This window comes from Schistocerca nitens, chromosome 6 (genome assembly GCF_023898315.1).
Source record: "Schistocerca nitens isolate TAMUIC-IGC-003100 chromosome 6, iqSchNite1.1, whole genome shotgun sequence".
In the NCBI taxonomy this organism is placed as follows: Eukaryota; Metazoa; Arthropoda; class Insecta; order Orthoptera; family Acrididae; genus Schistocerca; species Schistocerca nitens.
The window spans coordinates 4,327,824-4,354,750 of NC_064619.1; the positions used below are offsets into that span (position 1 = coordinate 4,327,824).

Genomic DNA, 26,927 nt, shown 5'->3' on the forward strand with positions numbered 1-26,927 from the left:
CTATGCTTGATGATCAGTCATAAAGGACACTAGTGCATTGTCTCTGTCCCACATCTTACACTGCTTCAAAATGCCCATTATCCTGAGGTTGCAAGGCCAGGGATAGAGTAGTTTCACACTGTTTTATGGATAACCACTGTGGTTTACTAAGGGGTGCCATTGTTTCCCAAGGGGAAACTCTGATACAGAACTCTCCCAAGGGGAAACTCTGATACAGAACTCTTATTCTTGGCCCAGCACTTCAAACAAGTGCCCTAGCAGTTGTTTCCAAGTCTCCCTGCATACAGTGTCATTATGGCTGTATCAGAATGTGGAGATTCTGAGATGGGCTATTGTTGTTAAACTGCACAGATCACCATCAAGCAGCATGGGGTGACATACCTGCATCTGTCATTGAAGCACAGTTTGACTCTCTGTCCGGCTAGGTTAGTGCCATGGCTGTTGCCGGAGCTGGTAGCTCTATGTACTAAATTTTGCACTTTGTATGTGCCCAAATCAAGTATAAATTTAATAATGTATCCTTCCTACTGTACTGTATACACTTAAGAAGTAAAATTTTGTTATTTGCTATCTTTCCTTGTGTTGCAATTTTAATGGTCCTAAGTGTTATTTATTTTGTATTCCCAAGCAAATACCTGACTGCAAGGCTGTTAAAGCATTCTAGAGCTGTGGCAGCTAACTTGCGAGGAACTGGTTCACCGCATGACGGTGGAAGAAATTTGCATCCGCTGTAAGTTTTTCAAGTGCTGGAAAGATGGTGGCATACTGTTCCAGATCATCATACTGTGCTCCAGTGTCATAAATTAAATTCCAGACTTTACTTCAGGGTCTTATGCAGAGATGTTACACTACATTGTTTTGTGGGGATGTTAATATGGGCACCTTTGAGGTGGCATTCAAGCAGAATTTGTATATATTTCTATTGTATTTTACCCTCTTTTATTTTCCATAATCATCCACAGAAAGACAATCTCGACATTATAGAGTGCAAAGCAGCAGTACAATGGGCACTGCATGTAAGTGAAGGCTGCTGAATGTACTTGCTACGCCGAAGAAAGTCAAGGGACTCCACCACAGTACTTTAGTTGTCCATGACTCAGCACTAATTTTTACTATATTTTAATAACCGAGTATTATTTCATTGCAACCTGATCACTTTATGATATCTGTTGTAGAATTATTACTGAAGGTCCATATCAATTCTCACACCTAATGACTAGTTAATTGTATCATGGTGACAACTCAGTCAGATTTAATGGGGTTGGTGGTTACTGTATGCCTGACAAATTACCTTAAATGGGCTAAAGTGCTTGAACTAACTTCTGTTGCAGGCTTGTGGAAACAACAATAGTATATTTTTGGGCAGATCACTGTCGTCACATACTACCCAGTTCATAGACACTTTATACTTCATACTGTATTCTGTCAGTGGCATGAAATTTCTGAATCACTGTCTTTGTGGTCTATCTAGTTTCCACTTGTTAAATTCCTTTATGGTTGGGGGGCACCTGAAAAGCTTCACCGCTTACTTGAAATATTTTTTAACAAGCTAATGTTGATTTTCCCACTGATTTGTAAAATTAAATGCAGTTGCATAAAACGTGAGGATCATAGAACATAAAAGTGTAACAACAAACTTTCTGAGGACAAGAATGTTGAATATTTGCAGATTTATGCCACAGATAATGTAACAACAAGACATTCTGAGGACAAGAACATTTGCAGATTTTGAAGCATAGTGGAAATTTCAAATATACAATACACAAAAATTGTTCCAACTATGGAAAAACGTGCTTTAGTATTACATTCTGTGTAAAAATCTGGCCTAAAATAATGCAGTGTACAAACTCTTTTGATATTATATTGCAGAGTTGCATCCAAGATGGTGGCAGGTGTCATTATATGCATTTTTCCATTGTGTATCACTTTCCATTTTACTGTTATTTACTCTGACCAGACTTTTGATTTATGCGTTATACTGGAAATACTGTACTATGCCCCAGTTCAGCCACGGGTGCAATATGAAGAGCAAGAAGCATATTCATAAATACAGATTCATTAACATCTTTCTGTGATTCAGCTATTAATTGCTTCAGCTACAGCATCCTTGTCATGATTAAACAATGTAGTTTGTCATTTATTTTCCTTCAGATATAATTAAGAAGCTGCAGAATTTTGGTAAAGATGGGACAGCAGTAAATATTGATCTAGCACTTCAAGAATCTCACATATTACTTGATAAGATAAGGAAAAATGACCTAGGAAAGAGAGGACAAAATGCACTTAATATACTTAGGTGAGTATTTGATCTGGAAGTAAGTGCTAGATTAGTAAATAGTACAGAATCTGTCAATTAAATTTCAGTATTAGAACAATTTGTATGCACTGAGAAGTTTTTAATCAAAAATAGACATTTGTTTATATTATTTAATAGTTCAAGATGAAGGTATAAATTTGCAAGTAATAAAAATACAGGCTTTATATCCTCAGAAGGACCACAGAGACAGATGAAGGTGGAGAAGCAATGATTAGTTTATGTATGGAGGTGGTGAAAGCAGAGGGAAAACAGAAAATTTGTTAGCATATGGTATTATTTGCACACTTGTCCTTTGTGTTTTATCTGCCTAGTCTTAAATCAACAACAACAAAAAATTTGCACACAAAGGGTATGCTTGATATAGCTCTTGCTGAAAGAGCCAATAGCAGTGTACATTGTTTGTGTGTGACAAGTTAAAATGATATGCTGGAATAGAACTCAAGCCTTATTATCTGCCTTGGGGATGTCTCATTAATTGACTTACAGCTTCAGTGTGCTGCAGCATTTCTGCCATTACTTCCAAACACCACAGTGCTTTTCACTCTATGATAAGTGAATACAACCTCTCGAAGTATGGATGTGGCAGGGAATTTGGTTCCCTCACAGCCTCTGGACAGTTACTGAAATTGAAGTGTTATGTTACTTTGTAGAGTATTTACTTTGCACCCATTTCTGAACTAGTTACTTCACTGTAACAGAAGTATACAATGTCCAAATTTCCTTTCTCATACAGTTAATTTTAAAGCTTCATTTTGGCTTCTGACTAGGAATTGTTTCTCCACTTCCTCCAGTTATTGCTTCAGGCCTCTCGGTGTATCTTGTGCAGTGTTTGTGCTGCCATATTTCATGTGAGCATGCTATTGACCCCTCTACACTGATTTAGTGATGTATTCTAAAATTTATGGCACCATACAGTTGGTATGAGTTTATGTCAGTAGTATTTACTCTGTTTATTATGTGTGATAGGTCTAAACTCTTAATCGTAAAATTTGAAAGGAATTGGCTTTTTTAAAATTACAAGTAGACTTATTCACAATTACACTTAAGACAACAGGATAGTAGCTCTGGATTGGCATTTTGAAAGAAATCAGGAGAAGCAGCTAAATGCGATCTTGTATGGGATGTTGTTCCACTGCATCAAAAGGCTTTTTCAGAGGGTGGTCCAACCACAAGCATTTTTTAAAAAGTCCATTCCAGTTTAAGACCACATCTTGTAAAAACCTGACACATTTAGTGATTGTCTTTGGTCTTCAGAATTAGTTGCTATGACTGCCTTTCAAAAATTTTATAAACAACTTTCCTTAGATGTCATATTACTAAGTGACTTCAAAAGATTCACTAATGAATAAGAAAGCTACTTCTGCTGCACGCAGGAATTTCAGTTAATTTCTCAAAACTTATAGATATTCTTATGCATATATAGTTATAATAGAGGGAAACATTCCACGTAGGAAAAATATATCTAAAAACAAAGATGATGTGACTTACCAAATGAAAGTGCTGGCAGGTCGACAGACACACAAACAAACACAAACATACACACAAAATTCAAGCTTTCGCAACAAACTGTTGCCTCATCAGGAAAGAGGGGAAGGAGAGGGAAAGACGAAAGGATGTGGGTTTTAAGGGAGAAGGTAAGGAGTCATTCCAATCCCGGGAGCGGAAAGACCTACCTTAGGGGGAAAAAAGGACGGGTATACACTCGCACACACACACATATCCATCCACACATATACAGACACAAGCAGACATCTCACAAGCAGACATATGTCACACCCAGGAATTTCTGACTTCCAGCCTTGCATCTCAATCCTTCTTAAAAAACCTTAATCCTACTCCCAACATCACCACTGCTGAAGCCCAGGCTATCCGTGATCTGCAGGCTGACCGATCCATCGTCATTCTTCCAGCGGACAAGGGTTCCACGACCGTGGTACTTGATCGTCGGGAGTATGTGGCTGAGGGACTGCGTCAGCTTTCAGACAACACCACATACAAAGTTTGCCAAGGTAACCCCATTCCCGATGTCCAGGCGGAGCTTCAAGGAATCCTCAGAACCTTAGGCCCCCTGCAAAACCTTTCACCTGACTCCATCAACCTCCTGACCCCACCGACACCCCGCACCCCTACCTTCTACCTTCTTCCTAAAATCCACAAACCCAATCATCCCGTCCGCCCCATTGTAGCTGGTTACCAAGCCCCCACAGAACGTTTCTCTGCCTACGTAGATCAACACCTTCAACCCATTACATGCAGTCTCCCATCCTTCATCAAAGACACCAACCACTTTCTCGAACGCCTGGAATCCTTACCCAATCTGTTACCCCCAGAAACCATCCTTGTAACCATTGATGCCACTTCCTTATACACAAATATTCCGCACGTCCAGGGCCTCGCTGCGATGGAGCACTTCCTTTCACGCCGATCACCTGCCACCCTACCTAAAACCTCTTTCCTCATCACCTTAGCCAGCTTCATCTTGACCCACAACTTCTTCACTTTTGAATGCCAGACATACCAACAATTAAAGGGAACAGCCATGGGTACCAGGATGGCCCCCTCGTACGCCAACGTATTCATGGGTCGCTTAGAGGAAGCCTTCTTGGTTACCCAGGCCTGCCAACCCAAAGTTTGGTACAGATTTATTGATGACATCTTCATGATCTGGACTCACAGTGAAGAAGAACTTCAGAATTTCCTCTCCAACCTCAATTCCTTTGGTTCCATCAGATTCACCTGGTCCTACTCCAAATCCCATGCCACTTTCCTTGACGTTGACCTCCACCTGTCCAATGGCCAGCTTCACACGTCCGTCCACATCAAACCCACCAACAAGCAACAGTACCTGCATTATGACAGCTGCCACCCATTCCACATCAAACGGTCCCTTCCCTACAGCCTAGGTCTTCGTGGCAAATGAATCTGCTCCAGTCCGGAATCCCTGAACCATTACGCCAACAACCTGACAACAGCTTTCGCATCTCGCAACTACCCTCCCGACCTGGTACAGAAGCAAATAACCAGAGCCACTTCCTCATCCCCTCGAACCCAGAATCCCCCACAGAAGAACCACAAAAGTGCCCCACTTGTGACAGGATACTTTCCGGGACTGGACCAGACTCTGAATGTGGCTCTCCAGCAGGGATACGACTTCCTCAAATCCTGCCCTGAAATGAGATCCATCCTTCATGAAATCCTCCCCACTCCACCAAGAGTGTCTTTCCGCCGTCCACCTAACCTTCGTAACCTGTTAGTTCATCCCTATGAAATCCCCAAACCACCTTCCCTACCCTCTGGCTCCTATCCTTGTAACCGCCCCCGGTGTAAAACCTGTCCCATGCACCCTCCCACCACCACCTACTCCAGTCCTGTAACCCGGAAGGTGTACACGATCAAAGGCAGAGCCACGTGTGAAAGCACCCACGTGATTTACCAACTGACCTGCCTACACTGTGATGCATTCTATGTGGGAATGACCAGCAACAAACTGTCCATTCGCATGAATGGACACAGGCAGACAGTGTTTGTTACCAGGATCACCCTGTGGCTAAACATGCCTTGGTGCACGGCCAGCACTTCTTGGCACAGTGTTACACCGTCCGGGTGTCTTTGATGGAGGATGGGAGACTGCATGTAATGGGTTGAAGGTGTTGATCTACGTAGGCAGAGATACGTTCTGTGGGGGCTTGGTAACCAGCTACAATGGGGCGGCCGGGATGATTGGGTTTGTGAATTTTAGGAAGAAGGTAGAAGGTAGGGGTGCGGGGTGTCGGTGGGGTCAGGAGGTTGATGGAGTCAGGTGAAAGGTTTTGTAGGGGGCCTAAGGTTCTGAGGATTCCTTGAAGCTCCGCCTGGACATCAGGAATGGGATTACCTTGGCAAACTTTGTATGTGGTGTTGTCTGAAAGCTGACGCAGTCCCTCAGCCACATACTCCCGATGATCAAGTACCACGGTCGTGGAACCCTTGTCCGCTGGAAGAATGACGATGGACCGGTCAGCCTTCAGATCACGGATAGCCTGGGCTTCAGCAGTGGTGATGTTGGGAGTAGGATTAAGGTTTTTTAAGAAGGATTGAGAGGCAAGGCTGGAAGTCAGAAATTCCTGGAAGGTTTGGAGAGGGTGATTTTGAGGAAGAGGAGGTGGGTCCCGCTGTGACGGAGGACGGAACTTTTCCAGGCAGGGTTCAATTTGGATAGTGTTTTGGGGAGTTGGATCATTAGGGGTAGGATTAGGATCATTTTTCTTCATGGCAAAGTGATACCTCCAGCAGAGAGTACGAGTGTAGGACAGTAAATCTTTGACGAGGGATGTTTGGTTGAATGTGGGAGTGGGGCTGAAGGTGAGGCCTTTGGATAGGACAGAGGTTTCGGATTGGGAGAGAGGTTTGGAGGAAAGGTTAACTACTGAATTAGGGTGTTGTGGTACCAGATTGTGTTGATTGGAATTTTGAGGTTTTGGAGGGAGTGGAGCTGGAAGTGGGAGATTGAGTAGATGGGAGAGACTGGGTTTGTGTGCAATGAGAGGTGGTTGAGGTTTGCTGGAAAGGTTGTGAAAGGTGAGTGAGTTGCCTTTCCGGAGGTGGGAAACCAGGAGATTGGATAGTTTTTTCTACATCTACATCTACATCTATACTCCGCGAGCCACCTTACGGTGTGTGGCGGAGGGTACTTATTGTACCACTATCTGATCCCCCCTTCCCTGTTCCATTCACGAATTGTGCGTGGGAAGAACGACTGCTTGTAAGTCTCCGTATTTGCTCTAATTTCTCGGATCTTTTCGTTGTGATCATTACGCGAGATATATGTGGGCGGTAGTAATATGTTGCCCATCTCTTCCCGGAATGTGCTCTCTCGTAATTTCGATAATAAACCTCTCCGTATTGCGTAACGCCTTTCTTGAAGTGTCCGCCACTGGAGCTTGTTCAGCATCTCTGTAACGCTCTCGCGCTGACTAAATGTCCCCATGACGAATCGCGCTGCTTTTCGCTGGATCATGTCTATCTCTTCTATTAATCCAACCTGGTAAGGGTCCCATACTGATGAGCAATACTCAAGAATCGGACGAACAAGCATTTTGTAAGCTACTTCTTTCGTCGATGAGTCACATTTTCTTAGAATTCTTCCTATGAATCTCAACCTGGCGCCTGCTTTTTCCACTATTTGTTTTATGTGATCATTCCACTTCAGATCGCTCCGGATAGTAACTCCTAAGTATTTTACGGTCGTTACCGCTTCCAATGATTTACCACCTATGGCATAATCGTACTGGAATGGATTTCTGCCTCTATGTATGCGCATTATATTACATTTATCTACGTTTAGGGAAAGCTGCCAGCTGTCGCACCATTCATTAATCCTCTGCAGGTCTTCCTGGAGTACGTACGAGTCTTCTGATGTTGCTACTTTCTTGTAGACAACCGTGTCATCTGTAAATAGCCTCACGGAGCTACCGATGTTGTCAACTAAGTCATTTATGTATATTGTAAACAATAAAGGTCCCATCACGCTTCCTTGCGGTACTCCCGAAATTACCTCTACATCTGCAGATTTTGAACCGTTAAGAATGACATGTTGTGTTCTTTCTTCTAGGAAATCCTGAATCCAATCACAAACCTGGTCCGATATTCCGTAAGCTCGTATTTTTTTCACTAAACGTAAGTGCGGAACCGTATCAAATGCCTTCCTGAAGTCCAGGAATACGGCATCAATCTGCTCGCCAGTGTCTACGGCACTGTGAATTTCTTGGACAAATAGGGCGAGCTGAGTTTCACATGATCTCTGTTTGCGGAATCCATGTTGGTTATGATGAAGGAGATTTGTATTATCTAAGAACGTCATAATACGAGAACATAAAACATGTTCCATTATTCTACAACAGATTGACGTAAGCGAAATAGGCCTATAATTATTCGCATCTGATTTATGACCCTTCTTGAAAATGGGAACGACCTGCGCTTTCTTCCAGTCGCTAGGTACTTTACGTTCTTCCAGAGATCTACGATAAATTGCTGATAGAAAGGGGGCAAGTTCTTTAGCATAATCACTGTAGAATCTTACGGGTATCTCGTCTGGTCCGGATGCTTTTCCGCTACTAAGTGATAGCAGTTGTTTTTCAATTCCGATATCATTTATTTCAATATTTTCCATTTTGGCGTCCGTGCGACGGCTGAAGTCAGGGACCGTGTTACGATTTTCCGCAGTGAAACAGTTTCGGAACACTGAATTCAGTATTTCTGCCTTTCTTCGGTCGTCCTCTGTTTCGGTGCCATCGTGGTCAACGAGTGACTGAATAGGGGATTTAGATCCGCTTACCGATTTTACATATGACCAAAACTTTTTAGGGTTCTTGTTTAGATTGTTTGCCAATGTTTTATGTTCGAATTCGTTGAATGCTTCTCTCATTGCTCTCTTTACGCTCTTTTTCGCTTCGTTCAGCTTTTCCTTATCAGCTATGATTCGACTACTCTTAAACCTATGATGAAGCTTTCTTTGTTTCCGTAGTACCTTTCGTACATGATTGTTATACCACGGTGGATCTTTCCCCTCGCTTTGGACCTTAGTCGGTACGAACTTATCTAAGGCGTACTGGACGATGTTTCTGAATTTTTTCCATTTTTGTTCCACATCCTCTTCCTCAGAAATGAACGTTTGATGGTGGTCACTCAGATATTCTGCGATTTGTGCCCTATCACTCTTGTTAAGCAAATATATTTTCCTTCCTTTCTTGGCATTTCTTATTACACTTGTAGTCATTGATGCAACCACTGACTTATGATCACTGATACCCTCTTCTACATTCACGGAGTCGAAAAGTTCCGGTCTATTTGTTGCTATGAGGTCTAAAACGTTAGCTTCACGAGTTGGTTCTCTAACTATCTGCTCGAAGTAATTCTCGGACAAGGCAGTCAGGATAATGTCACAAGAGTCTCTGTCCCTGGCTCCAGTTCTGATTGTGTGACTATCCCAGTCTATACCTGGTAGATTGAAGTCTCCCCCTATTACAATAGTATGATCACGAAACTTCTTCACGACGTTCTGCAGGTTCTCTCTGAGGCGCTCAACTACTACGGTTGCTGATGCAGGTGGTCTATAGAAGCATCCGACTATCATATCTGACCCACCTTTGATACTTAACTTAACCCAGATTATTTCACATTCGCATTCGCTAATAACTTCACTGGATATTATTGAATTCTTTACTGCTATAAATACTCCTCCACCATTGGCGTTTATCCTATCCTTGCGGTATATATTCCATTCTGTGTCTAGGATTTCGTTACTGTTCACTTCCGGTTTTAACCAACTTTCCGTTCCTAATACTATATGCGCACTATTTCCTTCAATAAGCGATACTAATTCAGGAACCTTGCCCTGGATACTCCTGCAGTTTACCAATATTATGTTAACTTTTCCTGTTTTTGGTCTCTGAGGACGGACGTTCTTTATCAACGATGCTGATGTTCTCTCTGGTAAGCCGTCAGGTATTTTATCGTTTCGCCCAAGGGGGGGTCCCTCTAACCTAAAAAACCCCCGTGTGCACGCCACACGTACTCTGCTACCCTAGTAGCTGCTTCCGGTGTGTAGTGCATGCCTGACCTGTCTAGGGGGGCCCTACAGTTCTCCACCCAATAACGGAGGTCGATGAATTTGCAACCATTATAGTCGCAGAGTCGTCTGAGCCTCTGGTTTAGACCCTCCACACGGCTCCAAACCAGAGGACCGCGATCGACTCTGGGCACTATGCTGCAGATATTAAGCTCAGCTTGCACTCCGCGTGCGATGCTGGTTGTCTTCACCAAATCAGCCAGCCGCCGGAAGGAACCAAGGATGGCCTCGGAACCCAAGCGGCAGGCGTCATTCGTTCCGACATGTGCTACTATCTGCAGCTGGTCACACCCAGTGCGTTCAATAGCTGCCGGAAGGGCCTCCTCCACATTACGGACGAGACCCCCCGGCAAGCACACCGAGTGCACACTGGCATTCTTCCCCGACCTACCCGCTATTTTCCTGAGGGGCTCCATAACCCGCCTAACGTTGGAGCTCCCTATAACTAATAGGCCCGCCCTCTGTGACTGTCGGGACCTTGCCGGAGAATCGGCCACTGGCCCAACAGGCGAGGCATCCTGTGGTGGCTCGGAAACGATGTCATCACCACTAGGAAGCACCCCGTACCTGTTGGAAAGGGGTAAGGCAGCTGCCACGCGGCCAGATCCCACCTTCGCCTTTCGGCCAGGCACGCGCGAGCCCACCACTGTCCGCCATTCACCCTGGAGTGATGGCTGACCGGTAAGATGCTCACTGCCGGAAGACGCAGCGACATCAGGGGTTCCATGTGATTCCAAGGCCACCGAAGTAGGCATAGGTCTCACCACAGTTGCCCCAACGCCTCTACGAGCCGACGCCTGCGCCTCGAGCTCGATGAGCCTAACAGACAAAGCCTCCACCTGCCCCCGAAGAGTGGCCAATTCTCCTTGCGTCCGCTCACAACAACCACAGTCCCTACACATGACTATGTTTACCCTACTCTATACGGTGACAAATTCCCAAGATAATCTTCTGATGAGCTACTCTGATAATCAAGAAACACTCACTGAAATACGAGACGCGAAAACTACGCTAGGTTTTCCCAGAAAAACTATTTAAAAGCTAAGTGCAGCAAATAAGTACAAAATAAATTTCTCTCCTAACGATCAAGAACTGTTAGTTTCTATGCAGAGCAGATAAACACAAATAGAATCCCTTCCTTAGTGGAAGGTCGTAAACAAAATGCAAAATAAACGCTTTATACAAACAGTACTCGCTGCTGCTGGTGCTCTCGCTCTGGCTGTCACAAGACAACTGCTGATTCAAGTGCCTAGTGGCTAACGGCCGCGAAACAAACAAAAGACGGTTTTAGGGCGCTTTCTGTTCTAAACGATCAAGAAAACACTAAGAAATCTAACATGAAAACTACGTAAAGTTTTATCAAGAACTGTTAGTTACTATGCAGAGCAGATAAACACTAATAGAATCCCTTCCTTAGTGGAAGGTCGTAAACAAAATGCAAAATAAACGCTTTATACAAACAGTACTCGCTGCTGCTGGTGCTCTCGCTCTGGCTGTCACAAGACAACTGCTGATTCAAGTGACTAGTGGCTAACGGCCACGAAACAAACAAAAGACGGTTTTTGGGCGCTTTCTGTTCTACACGATCAAGAAAACACTACGAAATCTAACACGAAAACTACGTAAAGTTTTATCAAGAACTGTTAGTTACTATGCAGAGCAGATAAACACTAATAGAATCCCTTCCTTAGTGGAAGGTCGTAAACAAAATGCAAAATAAATGCTTTATACAAACAGTACTTGCTGCTGCTGGTGCTTTCGCTCTGGCTGTCACAAGAGGTGAAGGGTGGCATGCTGTTCTAATTTGCGGTTGGCCTGTAGGAGGATGCTCTGAATAGCCGGTGTGAATGTGGGAGAGGAAAGATTGACGACTTTTATTAAGGATAGGAGTTGACGGGTGTGTTCATTGGCTGAGTTGATGTGTAGGTGAAGGATTAGGTGGGTGAGGGCAATGGATTGTTCAGTTTGGAACTGGTATAGGGACTGATGGAAAGAAGGGTTGCAGCCAGAGATGGGAACTTTAAGTGTGAGGCCTTTGGGGGTTATGCGAAATGTCAGACAAGCCTGAGAAAACAAAATATGCGAGCGTAATCTGGCTAGGGTGAAGGCATGTTTGCGGAGGGAATGTAAATAAAACTTAATGGGGTCATTGTGGGAGTGTTGTGAGGGTGACATGGTATTAGAAGGTGGAAAGTGTAACATGAGGTTGAAATGAAAATGAAAGATAAAAATATATGGGGAGAGATAAAGGTGAACTAGAAAGCAACTGGAGATCTGGTATGGAAAAAGGCGAAAAAGTGTTGGTTAAGTTGATCCTGTGGTGAACTTGGGTTGGTAGACAGCGATGTGCATAAAGGTTAGGTGGTTGTGTTGCCGCTAAAACACGTTAAAGGACGGAGAAATTCGGGAAAATTTCGAAAAAACGTGTAAATGTATTAAAAGGAGTGGTGTTGTGGTGAAAGATTACGAAAATGGGGCTAACAATTGTCTGACGAAGAAATAATGACGTTAAAACCTGTGGGGCGCGGCTAAAAATGATCAGTGATGTGTGAAAAAACGGAAGTGGAAATATAGTGAAAGTTATTAGAACTAGCCGAAATGGTTGTTTTATACGTGAAAGCAGCTGTTATTGAACTAGAAACGGTGGATTTTATAGCAGCGGTAGTGTTGAAAGCGGAAAATAAAATTATTTGGTTATGGTTTGTAAGTGGGTTACGTATTATTGAGTATATATAGGCAGGATAAAATTGTATAGTAGATTACGGTAAAAAGGGGAAGGTGAATACAAAGTGAGACTACTGGTAAAAACAGAAAGAGAAAATAAAGAGAAAATAAGACGACAGGAAAGATTTCGAAATGCAACAGCGACAATAACAAATGTAATTGTTGGGTTCAAATTAATGATATGGTTATAATAGAGGGAAACATTCCACGTAGGAAAAATATATCTAAAAACAAGATGATGTGACTTACCAAATGAAGGTGCTGGCAGGTCGACAGACACACAAACAAACACAAACATACACACAGAATTCAAACTTTCACAACAAACTGTTGCCTCATCAGGAAAGAGGGAAGGAGAGGGAAAGACGAAAGGATGTGGGTTTTAAGGGCGAGGGTAAGGAGTCATTCCAATCCCGGGAGCGGAAAGACCTACCTTAGGGGGAAAAAAGGACGGGTATACACTCGCACACACACACATATCCATCCACACATATACAGACACAAGCAGACATATTTAAAGACAAAGAGTTTGGGCAGAGATGTCAGTCGAGGCAGAAGTGCAGAGGCAAAGATGTAGAATGACAGGTGAGGTATGAGTGGCGGCAACTTGAAATTAGCGGAGATTGAGGCCTGGTGGATAACGGGAAGAGAGGATATATTGAAGAGCAAGTTCCCATCTCCGGAGTTCGGATAGGTTGGTGTTAGTGGGAAGTATCCAGATAACCCATATATATAGTTATAATAGAGGGAAACATTCCACGTAGGAAAAATATATCTAAAAACAAAGATGATGTGACTTACCAAATGAAAGTGCTGGCAGGTCGACAGACACACAAACAAACACAAACATACACACAAAATTCAAGCTTTCGTAACAAACTGTTGCCTCATCAGGAAAGAGGGAAGGAGAGGGAAAGACGAAAGGATGTGGGTTTTAAGGGCGAGGGTAAGGAGTCATTCCAATCCCGGGAGCGGAAAGACTTACCTTAGGGGGAAAAAAGGAAAAAAGGACGGGTATACACTCGCACACACACACATATCCATCCACACATATACAGACACAAGCAGACATCTCACAAGCAGACATATTTAAAGACAAAGAGTTTGGGCAGAGATGTCAGTCGAGGCAGAAGTGCAGAGGCAAAGATATTGTTGAATGACAGGTGAGGTATGAGTGGCGGCAACTTGAAATTAGCGGAGATTGAGGCCTGGTGGATACCTCCATTACGACAGCTGCCACCCATTCCACATCAAACGGTCCCTCCCCTACAGCCTAGGTCTTCGTGGCAAACGAATCTGCTCCAGTCCGGAATCCCTGAAGCATTACACCAACAACCTGACAACAGCTTTCGCATCCCGCAACTACCCTCCCGACCTGGTACAGAAGCAAATAACCAGAGCCACTTCCTCATCCTCTCAAACCCAGAACCTCACACAGAAGAACCACAAAAGTGCCCCACTTGTGACAGGATACTTTCCGGGACTGGATCAGATTCTGAATGTGGCTCTCCAGCAGGGATACGACTTCCTCAAATCCTGCCCTGAAATGAGATCCATCCTTCATGAAATCCTCCCCACTCCACCAAGAGTGTCTTTCCGCCGTCCACCTAACCTTCGTAACCTCTTAGTTCATCCCTATGAAATCCCCAAACCACCTTCCCTACCCTCTGGCTCCTACCCTTGTAACCGCCCCCGGTGTAAAACCTGTCCCATGCACCCTCCCACCACCACCTACTCCAGTCCTGTAACCCGGAGGGTGTACACGATCAAAGGCAGAGCCACGTGTGAAAGCACCCACGTGATCTACCAACTGACCTGCCTACACTGTGATGCATTCTATGTGGGAATGACCAGCAACAAACTGTCCATTCGCATGAATGGGCACAGGCAGACAGTGTTTGTTGGTAATGAGGATCACCCTGTGGCTAAACATGCCTTAGTGCACGGCCAGCACATCTTGGCGCAGTGTTACACCGTCCGGGTTATCTGGATACTTCCCACGAACACCAACCTATCCGAGCTCCGGAGATGGGAACTTGCTCTTCAATATATCCTCTCTTCTCGTTATCCACCAGGCCTCAATCTCCACTAATTTCAAGTTGCCGCCACTCATACCTCACCTGTCATTCAACAATATCTTTGCCTCTGCACTTCTGCCTCGACTGACATCTCTGCCCAAACTCTTTGTCTTTAAATATGTCTGCTTGTGAGATGTCTGCTTGTGTCTGTATATGTGTGGATGGATATGTGTGTGTGTGCGAGTGTATACCCGTCCTTTTTTCCTTTTTTCCCCCTAAGGTAAGTCTTTCCGCTCCCGGGATTGGAATGACTCCTTACCTTCTCCCTTAAAACCCATATCCTTTCGTCTTTCCCTCTCCTTCCCTCTTTCCTGATGAGGCAACAGTTTGTTGCGAAAGCTTGAATTTTGTGTGTATGTTTATGTTTGTTTGTGTGTCTGTCGACCTGCCAGCACTTTCATTTGGTAAGTCACATCATCTTTGTTTATATATATATATATATACAAGCAGACATATTTATATGTCTGCTTGTGTGTGTGTGTGTGTATATATATAAACAGTATTCTGACATGGTGTACATCAGCTCTGCAGTATTTCTTTTTTCCCTTCTTGGTGCATTGGAAGACATATAATGACCTTCATAAAGGTGCTGCATTAAATGACACGAAATACTTTTTGCTGTTACTGCTGTTGTCATAAAGTAAAGCTATCATAAATCTAAAGGGCAGTTTGGACATTACTGTGGTTTACTATGCATGAATCATTTGGATCGGCTACCTCTTCATTTTAACATGAAGATTGAACCGTACAGTAACTGTGTATTTTTCATACATATAGAATCCTGCCAAAGGTAATAGATATGTTAAGTGCCCAAAAATAATTCTTGGTCTGTACAGTATTAAAAGAGGAAGAAATAATGGAAATGGCAATTTGCTTTTTCCTTGAGGAGATCATACAAAGGGTACTAGGAAGGTTTTGCAATGCAGTGCAAGAATATATCACAAGATGCTGATTGTTGCTGTGTTCTGAAACTACTTCATACCTGCATTGTAGCCACTGTGCCAAGTCTGTGGGTGCAGTCATTCACTAGCAGGGTTATTAGGAAACCTTTCTTGTCACCATAGATGCTACATCCCTTTACACAAACATCCCACATACCCATGGTCTCTCTGCCCTTGAACACTACCTCTCCCAATGCCCACCCGAAGATCTTCCAAAAACCTTGTTCCTTATCACACTTACCAACTTCACCCTCACCCATAATTACTTCACTTTTGAAGGCCAGACCTTCAAACAAATCATGGGAACGGCCATGGGAACCAGGATGGCTGTGTCCTATGCCAACCTCTTCATGGGCCGCATGGAGGAGGTTTTCCTGAAGACCCAATAGCTGCTTCCTCTGGCCTGGTATAGGTTTATAGATGTCATCTTTGTGGTCTGTACTCATGGTGAAGAAACACTCCTTAATTTCCTCAATAACCTCAACTCATTTTTGAATCTGAATTTCACCTGGTCCTTCTCCAAAACCCAAGCCATCTTCCTGGATGTTGACCTTCATCTTGTTGAAGCTCACATCCACACCTCTGTCCACATCAAAGCCACAAACAAACAACAGTACTTTCACTTTGACAGCTGCCATCCATTCCACATCAAACGCTCCCTTCCCTACAGCCTAGGTATTCATGGAAAACGCATCTACTTCAGTGACGAACCCCTCAACAATTACACCAATAACCTGAACAGTGCTTTCCTCTCCCACAACTATCCTGCAGACCTTGTCCACAAACAGATCTCCCGAGCAATACATTCCTCCCCGTCCAACAACAATGTTCCTACACCCAGACCACACAGAAGCATCCCCCTTGTCACCCAATATTATCCTGGCCTCGAATACATCAACAAATTACTCCGCCAGGGATATGACTTTCTCAAGTCAAGCCCTGAAATGAGATCATCCCTTGACAATATTCTCCCCACACCACCCAGAGTTGCCTTTCGTCGCCCCCTAACCTCCGTAACATCCTTGTCAAACCTTACAATATTCCCAGACCACCTTCTCTACCCAGCGGTTCCTATCCCTGTAACCAACCCCGCTGCTAAACCTGCCCCATGCATCCCCCCACAACCACCTACTCCAGCCCCGCTACTGGTAAAACATACACAATTCAAGACGGGCCACATGTGAAACAACACGTCATTTATCAGCTGGCATGCATGCACTGCACAGCCTTTTACATCAGTATGACGACAACTAAACTGGCTGAGCACATGAACGGGCACAAAACTGTCCGCAAAGGAGATGTCCAATACCCAGTAGCAGAGCATGCCCTCCAGCGTAATTCTAGAGACCTAGGAACCTGCTACACTGTACGTGCCATTTGGCTTCTTCCACCCAACACCAGTCCCTCGGAACTGCGGAGATGGGAACTTGCTTTCCAACACATCCTTTCATCCCACCATCCCCCTGGACTGAACCTACGTTAACCAACCTCACTTCCATTTACTCTTCAGGCTTCTCCTTTTTCCCTCTCCTCTTTAGCCATTCACGCATCTTTTCTTCCTACATAGTTGTGTTTATCTTTATACTATATACCTCTTTACTTCTGTATGCATCCTCTTTGGTTTGAAGCTGGCACAGTACTTACAGTAGAATATCTTTGGGTTCCCTCTGACGACCATGCCTCCATCCTTACTACCCTTCCTGTGTACCTTTCCCTGTTGCTTCATAACCTGGGTTGTGAGTAACTGAATCCACTTCCCCTTCTTCCCTTTTTTTCTCCTCTCTCCTCCCTGATGAAGGAACAAAGTTCCGAAAGTTAGGAATGTAAATTTTCTGTTCTGTTTTGTGTATCTATCAGCTGTACTGAGATGAGGTAAGTACTGGCCAGCCCCTCTATCTCTCTGTTAGAAAGTATTCAGAAAATGAAATCAGCATTCCAAACATACCAATTTTTTGTGGCCAGTGCTCTTCCTCGTAACTGATATGCACAGGTTCGACTTTGAAGTATAATGCATGCAGTAACTACCACGTTTTTTTCTTATTTTATCTTGCATATTTCGACACTTTTCATACTCTTTTAAGCATTTTGCATGCATATTTTAAGGTTTTCATGATGCATACAGTCCGGTCTCTAGTCATAACTAAGTGGTACACTGAGCAGTGCCCACGCAAAGTCATCCAATCTTTAAACCTCTGACCGAAGTCAAGAATGGACCCTTGGTTCCTCCATCACGACATCGCTGCAGCTCACTGCATCAAAGCATGCACTGGGTATTTGTGGAATACAGGACTGAAACTTCTTGAGTACCCTCCTTACAGTCCAGACTTTGTTCCTTGTGACTTTTCACTGTTCCTGCGTGTGAAGATGAAGCTGAAAGGAGTGCAACTTTCGAGTGATGAGGACCTCCTGAGGGCTTGGGTCAACGAGTGTGCCATATTTTGTACAGAAACTTGGGAGAACTGGTTTAGGGATTGGTTTAGAGAATGGAAAGGTGTATTCATGTGCGGTGGTAAAATATGCATAGCTTTTCACATTTATGTGTAGTACTAAATTTGGAGTTGTGAATATGCAGAAATAGATGTGATCAAGAGTTACGTAAGTAAATTGTGAAGGTTTTGTTGAGTCTAACAATAAAATATTGTGATTGGAAATCATACAAATACCCAAAAGTTTTATTCTTATATTAATTATGTTTTTAATTACTCACTTTTCCTCAGGTTTGTTTGGAAGTTTCATGCTTCTCATGTGCCATTTAAATTTGGTTCAAGGAATCATTTCTTTTTTTCTGTTACTTACTGTGTCTTCCACCACTGGTGTGTGTGTGTGTGTGTGTGTGTGTAAAGTGCCAAGTTACACTGCAGTGTGAAATATGTGACTAAATTGTGGGTTACACTTAATTGGCTGAGTATCTCAGTTGAATTGTCATGGGAAAGCAATGGCCTACCACCTCCCATAGGACCATGCCTAGTAAGGATTGCAGTTTCCAACCAGCTTTCAGGTTGAGGCAGTGGCAGGTACAGAAACACCTCAAGGAGGGGGCACTAAAGATACCTTGAACTACCTTTACTTTTACCTTAATAAAAAAAACTAGCTTCCTATTCGGCAAAAATAGTCCACATTTATAACACTATGTATTGAAGATTCTCTGTACAAGGAAACAGTAGAATATTCAAAGCTTTTCTCAAACAAATGCCAGACAGAACAATGTATCGAGATCACTAGAATGTCCATGACTTTCCTCGTAGTTATGTGTTAGCTACACTCCTGGAAATTGAAATAAGAACACCGTGAATTCATTGTCCCAGGAAGGGGAAACTTTATTGACACATTCCTGGGGTCAGATACATCACATGATCACACTGACAGAACCACAGGCACATAGACACAGGCAACAGAGCATGCACAATGTCGGCACTAGTACAGTGTATATCCACCTTTCGCAGCAATGCAGGCTGCTATTCTCCCATGGAGACGATCGTAGAGATGCTGGATGTAGTCCTGTGGAACGGCTTGCCATGCCATTTCCACCTGGCGCCTCAGTTGGACCAGCGTTCGTGCTGGACGTGCAGACCGCGTGAGACGATGCTTCATCCAGTCCCAAACATGCTCAATGGGGGACAGATCCGGAGATCTTGCTGGCCAGGGTAGTTGACTTACACCTTCTAGAGCACGTTGGGTGGCACGGGATACATGCGGACGTGCATTGTCCTGTTGGAACAGCAAGTTCCCTTGCCGGTCTAGGAATGGTAGAACGATGGGTTCGATGACGGTTTGGATGTACCGTGCACTATTCAGTGTCCCCTCGACGATCACCAGTGGTGTACGGCCAGTGTAGGAGATCACTCCCCACACCATGATGCCGCGTGTTGGCCCTGTGTGCCTCGGTCGTATGCAGTCCTGATTGTGGCGCTCACCTGCACGGCGCCAAACACGCATACGACCATCATTGGCACCAAGGCAGAAGCGACTCTCATCGCTGAAGACGACACGTCTCCATTCGTCCCTCCATTCACGCCTGTCGCGACACCACTGGAGGCGGGCTGCACGATGTTGGGGCGTGAGCGGAAGACGGCCTAACGGTGTGCGGGACCGTAGCCCAGCTTCATGGAGACGGTTGCGAATGGTCCTCGCCGGTACCCCAGGAGCAACAGTGTCCCTAATTTGCTGGGAAGTGGCGGTGCGGTCCCCTACGGCACTACGTAGGATCCTACGGTCTTGGCGTGCATCCGTGCGTCGCTGCGGTCCGGTCCCAGGTCGACGGGCACGTGCACCTTCCGCCGACCACTGGCGACAACATCGATGTACTGTGGAGACCTCACGCCCCACGTGTTGAGCAATTCAGCGGTACGTCCACCTGGCCTCCCGCATGCCCACTATACGCCCTCGCTCAAAGTCCGTCAACTGCACATACGGTTCACGTCCACGCTGTCGCGGCATGCTACCAGTGTTAAAGACTGCGATGGAGCTCCGTATGCCACGGCAAACTGGCTGACACTGACGGCGGCGGTGCACAAATGCTGCGCAGCTAGCGCCATTCGACGGCCAACACCGCGGTTCCTGGTGTGTCCGCTGTGCCGTGCGTGTGATCATTGCTTGTACAGCCCTCTCGCAGTGTCCGGAGCAAGTATGGTGGGTCCGACACACCGGTGTCAATGTGTTCTTTTTTCCATTTCCAGGAGTGTATCTATATATAAAATACGATGACGTGGACGTGCTTGCTACATAGGAAAGTACAACTACTCAATAACTCGATTCAGTTGAGTTGACTGACGAAAGAAATGAACGAATAGCATGTGGGCTGACTGGCAGGGGCAGCGCAGGTGGCAATATGGGCGGCCCTGCAAGGGCGGCCATGCGTCCCCCCATATGTATCCGCCCCTGGGACAACATATCTTTTATTGTCAATATCAAGAAAAGATAACTTGTTGAGTTGCAGATAGGCACAACGAAATCAACCCTTCTTCAGAAAAAGGAGCGCGCGCGCCCACACACACACACACACACACACACACACACACACACACACACACACACACACACACACATTTTCACAAGTAATCATACCTCATGCACAAATGACTGCCATCTCTGGCAACTTGGACAGGAATGCATCTGTCACGTGAACGAAAGCAGCAATCTGGAGGGAGGAAGGAAGAGGAACGGATATCAGGGTACAGGTGAAGGGGAGGCGTGAAAAGACTGCCATCAGGTGAACTGTCGGGAGGCATGGGGTAAGTAGGTTGGAATGGGCAGGGGGGGGGGTGGAATAGGAGATGAGCAGGGAAGTGGAAAGATGGGTTGGTGTGTTGACAGAGGGCAGCACACATTGAGAGACCTCCTGGTACCACAGCCTCTTGACACTGCTCCTGGTAGCAGCCTTGTAATGCCTCCATCTAGTGCCTGCACACTCTGCCAGTCAGCACTCCTCTCTCCCTCCACCCATACTCTGGTGCCCCTTCCCCTTCCCTGACCCCTCCAGTTTGCTGCTTTCATTCACATGACAGTAGCATTCTGGTCTGAGCTGCTGGAGATGGCATTCGTATGTGCGTGAAGTGTGCTTGCTTGTGAGAATGAATGTGTGTGTGTGTGTGTGTGTGTGTGTGTGTGTTTCTTTTTCTGAAGAAGGCTTTGGCCAACATCTAAATGTGCAACAATCTTATCGTTGTGCCTGTCTGCAACTCGACATGCCACTTTTACAGTGAGTAGCAATCTATCCTTCTCCTTATATTGTTGATACTCCACTTCGAGTTTCCACTGTTTGATTTACATCTTTGAGACAGCTGTTCACCGAGTAAGGATGCAGTATCAGGATTTTTCTAAGCTCAAATTAAAGAAAGTGCTGTTCTTAAGTGTTAACAGACTGATCATGATTATGCATGTACATATCTACATGTAGAGTAATTAAGCTGTAGCATTAGTAAGAGTCTCATGTCCTGTATTTTGATAATACTATATGGCTTATTTATTTGTTTTCAAGAGGGTGTGAAAAACTATTGAAGAATATCAAGAATTTAATACAGTCTGCACCAAGTACACAAAAACTCAAGCAGAAGTTGAACAGTTTTCACGAGAAGTTAAATGACTTAAATGCCATCCTTCAAAATATGACACATACTTTGAATAAGGTACTGGTATAATGCAGCGTATGAATTGAACCTACTTTTAACTAATTCATGACATTTTAATTCACATGTTTTTGTTGTTTTCAGGAATTTAATTTTTACTAATAACAGAATTGTTACTATCTCATCAGATTTACACAGAAGATAACATGTAAGCTTTCTTTAAATTGATCCCAGTGATTTATGCTTTTTTATTTATAATGCTGTGTAAGCAATGTAGATTAATGCAACAGTCTTTAAATGTTGCTGCTACATCATTGTACACATATTTCCTTCTGACATACATATTTTGTGCTAATGTCAGTATATATTACATTTCTGGATGTCTGTGCATTTTAATATGATTTTAAAACAGCTGTATGTAGTTAGTACAGTTACTGACTTCAGTCCAAAGTGTTATAATTGAAACTGTAGAGCAGTCTCATGTAACATTTCTTTATTGACATGTTTTACTCAACCAGTGCGAGCATCTTCAGATATTAAGTGAGAGCAGACTTTGCCTGCAGAAGAAATGACAATTGTTGAAATTAAATTTTTCATTACAGCCACAAGTAGCTCTCAGTTTGTTTTATTGACTGGCTTTGCTCACTTTAACAGGAGCATTACCAGAAACCCTGTACTTTAAAGTACAGTAATTGGCTAATTACATTGCCATTTTCAGAGATTGTCCTTGACATTGCATAGTAATCAGACAACTACTGTACTTCAAACTATATATTCCAGAATATTTGATGGTGCTCTTCTTAAACTGAGCAAAACCTGTCAATAAAACATACTGAGTGCAACTTGTGGCTGTCCTGAAGAAACTTAATTCAGAAATTAAATAGTGACTTGTAGCTGCTCTGCAATTTTAATTTCTAACAATCACTATTCCCCCTTTATGTGACGCGTGTGCTTGCTATAGTTATAACTGTGTATTAACACAGGGTGAACCAGAAAAGATTTCAACGACTTTGGGACCATAAAGAAATTTATTGACATAACTTACAGAATATGTGTCTTTTGAAGCAAACACCTTCAAGTTTTGCATAAGAGTGTCATTTTGATTTGGCGTGACCACCATTTGTGATGCTGCAAACATCCCACCAGTAATCAATTTTTCCCCACACTCATTCCAGCAAATTGGCCATAACTTGTGCAGTGGCAGCGTAGATTCAATTTTTCAGGTTGGAAAATTGTTTGATAGGGGAAGAACATGCACATGTTCCTCCCTTATACATAGTCTTTAATGGAATCCTAGAGGAAGTAGCCCAGTGGTGTCAAGTTCGGGGAGTGAGATGGCCTTGCAATTGATGCTTCACTGTCAGTCCATTGATCTGGGAAGCGATTATCAAGGAAACCCAAACTCTCATGAGGAAATGAGGTGGTGCACCATCTTGCTGGTAGTAAACCATCCCGTCTTGGTCATCATCGATCAGTGGAGTTAAAAAGTTTTCAAGCATACTCAGATACACTGCAACAGTGAAAGTGAAAGTAGCCATTTTATGTGTGCACTACGCTAGTGCTCCCAGTAGTCACGTCTACTGATTCTGTAGGTTATCTCAATAAATTTCTGTATCATTCCAAAGCTGTAAAGTTCATTTTGACTCACTCTGTGTTTCTGTTTGTGATTTGTTTCTATTATTTAAATGTATTTAATTTTGTCATTCATTTAAACAAATAAATAGCTCACACAGACACACACAGAGAGAGAAGGAAGAGAATGAGGATTTTATGAAGTATATAAGCACTTGACAGACATACCATAATGCAAACATAACTGACGAGAGTCATAGAGCAGTTCACCAGTGTTGGAAAATCAGATGGTACAAACTACTTGTTGAAATGAATTTGAATCATTAGAGGGCAGAGTAATGATGAAATGGTACTAACAAAAAAACAAAGAGAAAAGGAATAATGAACTGAAATAGATGAAGAAAATGAAATGTATTTGCAGTTCCGAATACAAACAACCATCAGCTCTATAAGGAAACGATGACAGTGAAAATCTGTGGCACACCAGGACTCTAACCCGGAATTCCCACTTTAAGTGAGCAGCTGCCTTAACCACTTTTGCAGTCCATGCACAATCCATGGCCAGACCCAACTTTCCAAATGTTGTCATTCCTGCAGAAAAGCCTGTGCTTGTACATGCACGCATGACAGAATGAACATTGCAATATTCTTCTTAACAACACATGCAGTGCAATATCGAAATGAAATAAGTTTTGAGAAGTTGAATGATGAGAGACATTTGGGTGGAACAATTCACGATTAGGAAATATACAAGGCATTATTTAATATTCCAAATGAGGATAGAAGGAGGCAACCCCACATATAGAGAGCAAGAAAACATGAAGAGACTTTAAAAAATCATAATGAAAATTTTGACAGATGAACGACAGAAATCATAGTTTTGTTAACAGGATAAATTACATTTGCTAAGTTCAAAAAATTGCTTTTGGCTTCCTCTCAGACCTTTAACCTTTTATGAAATGTAAACTAGGGTTTGAACTTCTGCATTTCGTATTATTTCACTCAGTTTATCAACATTGTGTGAAATGCATGAAAACAAGAACAGCTGCTGCAAAATTATTGTTATATGTTGCAGGTTGAAAACATTAATCACCAAAATAACAGGAAACTAAAGGAGACTGATAATGATGTGCAGGAAGTACTCAAATGGGAAGATGATATTAATATTTTATCAGATACAAATAAATTTCTTATAAGTAATGCAAGTTTATTCTTGGATGAGGCTTCCAGAAGAGCATCGGTGCGTACATATAATATAACTAATCATTTAAGCCTTTTTTTTAGGTGTCTCATGACAGATGTTATCACATAGATCAATCATTTTTCAACTAAGGTTTCATTGCCTTCATCATGTTCTGTATTCTTCTTCATTTTCTCATTATTGGCATTATTATTATTATTATTAGCAATGTATATAAAAGGGTGACAAACAGTACAGTCACACTTCATGTAAAGAAAAGAAGCACTATGAACTACTACCACCAAAAATAGAAACCCAGATTATAATAACCTTAAAATTAACAATGAATCCACACATTGTGTGAAAACCACAGAATTTGTTGGAATGCATGTTGACTGTCAAAGAGGGAAGAGGATGTAGAAAATACTTAGTAAGAGAATCTCTACATCATGTTACACTCTCTGAATTCTTACATCAGTAAATGTGATATTACATGTATCAGATCAGTATGTTTTGCTTATAATTATACTGTCATTAGTTATGGAATAGATTTTTGGGGAATGAATAGGAAAAATTGTCTAACAAGCTGTATTCAGACCGCAGAAAAGAGCAGTACATATAATAACCAAGAGTGGCGGCAAGTCCCACTGCCTTGAACTTTTTGAAATGCTGTATGTCTTAACTGTCCCTTGGGAATATGTTTTTTTTTCAGAATGTTATGTATGTAAAAAATATATACTACTATATGAAAAATTGTTTAATACTTGACTATGAAACAAGGAACAGCTATAATTTGCATCTGGACAGAAAAAATAAAGCTAAAATTCAGCAGAGTTCATTATACAATGCCATCAAATTATTATTATTATTATCATCATCATCGTTAATTCCCCATTTAGGAGAGCGTTAAAACAGAATCAATTTTCATGGCACACTGTGTTTCTTCTTCCTCTCTTCTGTCTACTTCTTTCCTGGTTTCTTTTCTTTTGGTGTTTCCTCAAATTTCTGTTTTCTGATTTTTTTCTCTGTATTTTTCTCTGTTTGTTATTTCTTCTGTGGAGATATTTAGTTTCTTGAGGCCTTCCATGGTTTTCTTTGCCTAGTTAAGTTTTCATCGTATTACTCATCACTATGTTAAAAATCTTCTTGCTCAGCCTATTTTCGTTCATCCTATAATTGTGCCCACAGAATTTAGCACTTCTTTCTCTGATGTTGTTTGTAATTGTCTCTGTCTGTTTGTACAGCTCTTTTGTTGGTGGTTTTATCCAGATCCCCTGTCTCTGAACTGGCCCATAGATCTTTCTCAGAATTTTCCTCTTGATTTTCCAGTTCCTTTAATTTCGCTCCTCCCCTGATTACTGTTGTTTCTGAGGCATACAAGGCTTCGGTTAAGACTACTGGTTTGTAATGTCTTAATTTGGCATTAACTGAAATACTTCTTTTGTTGTAATGGTTCCATGTAAGTCTGTAAGCTTTTTGTATCTTTGCAACTCTCTCTTCATTGGCTGTTGAAATTAGTCCTGTTTTCTGTATAATCTCTCCCAGGTATTTGAAACTTTCTACTTGTGCTATCTTTCCATACTTTGTTACCAATGGGTTTCTGTCTGTGGATTTTGTGTCCATGTACTGGGTTTTTTCATACGAAATTTGTAGTTCTGGCTGCGATTTCATGTGGTCTCTCTAGGGCTTCTTTACCGTTATTTGTTACAGTGGCTATATCATCGGCAAAGGCCAGACATTTTATGTTGATGGTTCTATTTTTGTCTCTCCCCATCATGCCATCAAATTATTAAATGAATTACCACAACATATAAAAGGTATAGATACAATCTGCTCTTTTGAAACATAACTAAAAGATTATGTGGTAATGATGTACCTGAATTAAGAAAGTTATTGTATTTAAGAATTTCTGTTTTATATATAGTGTGAGGGAACAAAATGGTAAGTGGCAAAACAGTAGTTTAGAGATACAGTGGAGTAAAGCTTGCAATTGATTCACAAATATGGATAATTTTATTCTAACATCCATTTTGTTAACATCTATATTATTGTACACAGACACAAAACAGCAACAAACAGAATATAACACATGAAATATACAAGAATAAACACATTAGTGTAGTGGAGGTACTGTTATGTTATCTATATCTCATACTCTAATAACAAAACACAATGATAGATAATCATATGAAAACATTTACGGAAAATTGCCAAAAGACTTAAGTTCATTGCTTGAAGGTACTTAATCATTCATCACTCTCGTGTCTGTTGTCCAAATGTGTTGGTTTTAGTGACAAGAAAAATTCATTGTGAACAAGAGGAATGTAGTTAAAGAGGGACAGATTGTCAGCAACATTCTTTTTGTCAGTGAGTCTGTGTCCTTCTTATTGTAATCAAAGAATAAGAACTAAAGATTGCCTCCCACATTTCATAGAACTTAAGTC

The 26,927-nt window shown here is 42.6% G+C and overlaps 1 protein-coding gene across 1 annotated transcript in view; it reads left to right on the forward strand.

Moving 5' to 3' along the window:
* LOC126262654 (laminin subunit alpha-1) overlaps positions 1 to 26,927 on the forward strand; it is a 429,094-nt gene that overhangs the window by 238,415 nt on the left and 163,752 nt on the right. The window contains exons 15-17 of the mRNA XM_049959424.1: positions 2,152 to 2,296; positions 21,644 to 21,791; positions 24,379 to 24,543. Coding sequence (XP_049815381.1) covers positions 2,152 to 2,296; positions 21,644 to 21,791; positions 24,379 to 24,543 — 458 coding nt within the window. The remainder of the gene's footprint in view (positions 1 to 2,151; positions 2,297 to 21,643; positions 21,792 to 24,378; positions 24,544 to 26,927) is intronic.